This window comes from Mus pahari, chromosome 2, assembly GCF_900095145.1.
Source record: "Mus pahari chromosome 2, PAHARI_EIJ_v1.1, whole genome shotgun sequence".
Lineage (NCBI taxonomy): Eukaryota > Metazoa > Chordata > Mammalia > Rodentia > Muridae > Mus > Mus pahari.
This window is the reverse complement of record NC_034591.1, coordinates 50,087,877-50,093,415: the sequence shown is the minus strand read 5'-3', so window position 1 is coordinate 50,093,415 and position 5,539 is coordinate 50,087,877. Positions and strand designations below refer to the sequence as shown.

The window sequence follows — 5,539 nt, the reverse complement described above, 5'->3', positions numbered from 1 at the left end:
TCCATACAGCAGAAGAAGCTAACAGATGAGATCATCAGTGTACTTACATATAATAAATAAAAATTGCTCAAAAAAAAAAAAAAAAAAAAAAAAGAATTGCTCCCCGCATTGGGTGGGAGTTCTGTAACTTCACTTTCTGGGACCTCTTCAAATGTGTAGAGTCCAAGAGTAGAAGTTTCTATGTATTTATATTTCCAAGTTACAAAGTCGCAAATCTAAGGAACCTCTGAAGAAATCACAACAAAAGAAATCACAACATTTGGCAAGGCCACCTTTGCCCTTCATTCTCTCTGAAGCTATAGTTGCTCAAGATGCCTGAAACCGGGATCCCTGCAGGCCTGGCAGGGGCTGTGAATGTTTGAGAATCTCTTAGGGAGCAGGTGGGGGGGGGGGCTGAGATTTCCCAAGCTCTCTATGTGAACTGGGCAAAATCCATGTAAATATAACTTATGCCATCTTAAGTTAAAATTATTTAAGAATTATGTTTCAGAGGGAGAAGTGGCATCGAATTACTGGATCCAGTTCAATATTTGGTGTCTGTTCTCTGATTATGTTTTTCCTATGCAAAAAAAAAAAAATTGGAAGAAGAATTAATCACTAAAGCAATGAATGAAGTTACCACTCATGCGTGCCCCATCACACCTCCCTAGTGGGTCCTGTCTCACTTCTATAACACTCGAGAATTCATTTGGTTTACAAATATTTAATGATTGTTCTCTGTGTTGCAGACTTAACACCCAGCTCTGGGGTTTGTAATACTTAATCTTCATTGTCATCTTAACCAGACTTGGAACACCTAGGAAATACACTTCTGGAAGATTCTGAGATCTTTTCAGAGATATTTAACTGAGGAGAAAAAACCCACCCTAAATCCTGAATACGGTAGCACAGTCCTGCAGGCTGGCATGCTTGGGTGAATTAAAAGGAAAGAGGGGAGCCACATGAGCAGGAGCCCCCCCCCTTATAGACTAGGGGCAAAATGCAAGCACATTCCTCCTGTTCCTATACCACCCCACTTTCTCTGCCATGGTGCAATGTCCCTTCCAACTTGTAACCAAAATAAACCGTTCTTCTCTTGAGAGGAAGCTTGTCAAGTGTTCGGTCACATCAATGAGAAAAGCAACTAAGTACTGTTTGTTACAAAAAGTAGTAGGAAAAAAAGTAACAAATTTCAACTGTGTGATTAGTGAAGCAGGTTTAACTGGTGCCTAAAAGCATAAAAGAATGCCCAACTGGCTTGCCAGTGGACCCCCAAACAGAAAAGCTGAAGTCAATAAAACCAAATGAGCAAGCTAACATTGTATCTTTGGCTGTAACTCGAAAATCCATTTCTTAATTCCATGTGTACTTTTTTTTTTGTAAGTTTTCCTTCTCGAAGCATCTACCAGATGATGTAATGCTTCTCTTCCGTATAGATCCTAACCCCCTCTAGTGGTTGGTTCCACGCTTCTTATGCTGCTTCCCCACCCCCGGCTCCCCCTGGCCATTGTGCAAAGCCTGGCTTCTTTGGCTCAGAGGCTGAAGCCGGCTACAGCCTGCGGGAAAACCAAGATGTGAAGCAAACCCAGTTAAATGCTGCCTGGGGCTGTGACAGGGCTGCACTCCCGTGAAGGGAGAGAATTTAGTGAAGTGTTTCAAAGAGGGGTTTAAATGACTTGAATCCTAAATGGACTAAACGGGCTGAAGGCCACGCAAACCAGTCGGCTGGATGGCCAGAATTTAATCTGGGCATCCCCTCCTCCCGCCCCCAGGATGGCACCCGTTGCTCACCTCCGAAATTTGCATCCCAGTTCCGATTAGGATCCACACCAACACAGAAGCTTCCCGACTGTCTAGACCGGGTCTTTCGCCACATACGATTCTTTAAACATCCAACCAAATACAAATATGGAGGAAGAAAAAGATGGTCACCCCTTCTGACCAGCAGGTCCCTTTCCCCTGTTCCCTTCCTTCAGAACTGTGTGCTATTTCTTTTGCCCAGAGCTGTCAAATGATCCCCACACAGGGTTGACTTTATGTACTTCCTCTCTCAAGTAAATGCCTGCCAAACCATGTTCCATAAAACATGGATCTGTTAAATGCCAGTCACTACCACAACAACAACCAAAAAAAAAAAAAAAGAGGAAAAGAAATAGAACTTGTGAGAGAATAGTTTGGGAAAATATGGGGCTAAATTGGTAACCTTACTACAGAACTGCCACGGGTGTTTAATGTATTGGGTTTTTTGTTTTGTTTCGTTTCGTTTTTGTTTTTAATGAACCTCTAAGAGATTATAGGCAGCATTCCTCTGGCTCGCCTGTGGACCCTACATCCATTCATGCAGTGTCTCTGTGAACAGAGAATGTCAGTCTCTTTGAAAGAAAAAAAAAAAAAAGCTTCTGTCATTGTCATTGTCATTGTCATCTGCTCTCTACCAGAATAAACCTGAGACTCTGATTCATTCTGAATATGCATGAGGTCACAATGCCATAGTGGTGCTTTTGTAATGGTGTCTTAGGGGGAGGGAGCCTATGGAACTCCTTTTACCGATATTACAGAGGAGTACTTTACGAATTGTAAGTAAAACTGCTAGGATGCACTGTGTTGCTTACTTAAACCTGCAGCAATCTAACTGTCAGAAGGTAATAGCTGCCTCTTCTTTTCTATCACACACACACTCACACACTCAGAGATCATTGGGACAAGTCTCCTAGGTGACTCACTGCAAGCCCAGCTAACAGCTGACATAGGCTCTGGCTGAGTGGACACGGAAAGACGTCGCATGTCAGAATAAGAAATGATTATAAACACTTCCCCGTGCCACTACTGAGAAAGTGTGTATTCTGCTTAGAGTCAATCAAGAACAGACAGATTGCTTTGGTTTGGTTCTCCGTGTCCCTGCATGTCTTAAGTCCTGTGGGCATCAAAACAACACAGAGCAACAAATAAAATAATCGGGTGGCTTACGGAGGTTTGGGAGAACACATATCCATCAGGGTTTGTGACAGGCAGCAGGAAGATATCCAGAGTATTGAGAAGAGAAGTGATGGCTGGATCAGTTCCATAATCAGAAGCAATCTGAGAGGAGACATAGGTTTTCAATATTACCAGCTGCTTGGCCCAGCAGATGCATTGCAAAATATCGTGTCTCTGTGGTTTTGTGGTTTGGTTGGGGGGAGGGGGGAAGGTTGTTTGTTTGGGTTGTTGTTGTTATTGCTGTTTGCAAACATGAGGACCACTGTTGATCTATGGGAAACTTTCAAATCCCTTGGGGTATGGCATCTTATAGTGTCTATAACTTTCTTTTCTGGTGACAGTAATTTTCTTATATTAATTACCAGTTTTATTTTTCTTATTAAGTAAATATCACCTATCTTTTTCTCTTAGGAATAGCAACCCTCTCTCCCTGGGTGTTTTGTTTTGTTTTGTTTTATGTAGTGATTCTTTCTGCAATGGTGGGAAATGGCATGCATGGCTTATTTGGATCTATAAACTAAATTCTTAAAACTTGATATTCAAAAAAAAACTTGATATTCATTAATCCTCCAATGGGGTGACTTTCCAAAAGAACTTGGGACCAACATCAGATTACTTAAATATGCAGGGACTTTGCTAAAGATATGGAGAACCGGTTAAATTCCATTTGGGGAATTACATTTTGACTGCAATCAATTGCAGGAGAGCTGAAGTTTCTGCTGGATTAAAATTTATTCATTTCCTGTGCTCAGCCATCCTAAGGCATTATTATTCAACTGTTAAATATCCATTTCATAATACCCTAAAGGTAACCGCATTTTAATTGAAGGGAAAAATGTATCAGTCGGCATGCACGTGGTTGCACATGCTTGAATGATCTGATGTGGATTGATTTCCTTTGCTCATGAATTAACATTCTGATTTATAGCATGTCATTTTGGAATTACTTAAGAAATATCAGCCTAGGTCACACCCAGCATCGTGTCCTGGCTCTTGTGCCAAGAACCATGTGGAAGAGAGAAACTGCTGCATTCTGCATTCAGAATCAGATTTGGGCAATATTCAGAAAGACCTACACTCCCTCAGCTCGGTTCACTTTAGATCTGTAGGTTAGAGTCTTCTCACACGCACGTGTTTCCATTTGCCCTCTGAAGCCCTTTCAAGACTTTGTAGTGGAGGCACCTCCCCCTAAGTGCCAAGGTTCCCTCCCGCTCCTAGACTGAAACTTGAAACCCGCCACCCTTTCCAATTCTTCTGTCTTGCTGTGTTTTTTAACAAGGAGCCCACGGACTCAGTACCATGATCCAACACCAAAGAAAAGAAAGCTTGCCTGAGTCTGTTTCCTGCCGCTGTGGCAAGAAAAGGATTTGGCTGAGAGTGCTCGAAATCAGGCCCACCAGGGCAGTGTGTGTTTACTTAGAGAACCTAACTCTCCAAAGACAAAGTATGTGAGGAATTTTAAGCAAAATGACCTTATTTGCTGTCCACAGTGCAGTAGCTTGTGTAACCCACTCTCGAGCGTGGATCCCCGCATCAAGCCAGATGGCTGGCTTGTCTCCTCCGGTGCTGAACTGCAAAACAAACAGAGCGATGCAAAGAGCTTCTCCCCAGTGGCGCCTCTCCCCACCACAGGGTCTTTCTCTGTCCCCTTTCTGTTCTCCGTGGAATTAAGAGAACAAGAGGAGATGGACAGGTGACACTGGCTTGAGTCTTCCATCAGTTTAGTCCCGTTCAGAAAGAAAGAAAGAAAGAAAGAAAGAAAGAAAGAAAGAAAGAAAGAAAGAAAGAAAGAAAGAAAGAAAGGAAGGAAGGAAGGAAGGAAGAAAGAAAGGAAAAAGGCTTAAATGTAGATTGAGTAGCAAAGCAAAATTTTCTTCCCTTAATGTTTGTAAAAAAAAAAATTATTGCAGATAATGTAATGAAAATTTGCTCACGTTATAAATTAGGGGAGAAACAGGTTTCAGGTAGTACGTCATTCTTATATTTTAAAAGACTAGTTCATGTGGGAGTCGGCATGCAAGCAAATATATGGGGGTGGTGAGGAGGGTCGAGGAATGGGGGAAAAAAGGAAAAAGAGAAAATATTTACAGCTATCGTCCTATAGTGGTAAATTCGAGTTGCCAAAGCTATTCCTCGCCCTTTTTATCTGTTTCTCTGTTTGCCAATGTTTATGCACCGATCTATTAATTCCGTTCTAAGAATCTCATCAGAGCCTCCATCAAAACAGGACCTCATGCTCCCAGGGCGCTCCCCAGCGCTTCAGTTGTCTAATCTAAGTGACTGGGTTATTTGGAACAGTGGCCTTGCCAATTGGATCACTAAATAGGAAGGAAAGATTATTTTTGCACCATCAACTTCTACCTCTGCGCAGCATCCCAAGCACAGCAGATAAGGTAAATGAGAAATGCAAATTCTTGCTAAGATTTTCATGTCTCACAGGGTTGGGAAAGTTTTGCTGAAAATGTGTTGAGTCTTTTCCTTCAGAGTGTTCAGATGTCAAAAGTAGGGAACTTTAATAAAAGAAGAAGAAGAAGAAGAAGAAGAAGAAGAAGAAGAAGAAGAAGAAGAAGAAGAAGAAGAAGAA

At 41.9% G+C, this 5,539-nt stretch overlaps 1 protein-coding gene across 1 annotated transcript in view; it reads right to left on the bottom strand.

Moving 5' to 3' along the window:
- Positions 1-5,539, bottom strand: part of Cpa2 (carboxypeptidase A2) — a 23,713-nt gene that overhangs the window by 11,486 nt on the left and 6,688 nt on the right. Inside the window, exons 6-8 of the mRNA XM_021191178.1 lie at positions 4,428-4,526; positions 2,947-3,057; positions 1,771-1,861 (exon numbers count right to left, since the gene is read on the bottom strand). Coding sequence (XP_021046837.1) covers positions 1,771-1,861; positions 2,947-3,057; positions 4,428-4,526 — 301 coding nt within the window. The remainder of the gene's footprint in view (positions 1-1,770; positions 1,862-2,946; positions 3,058-4,427; positions 4,527-5,539) is intronic.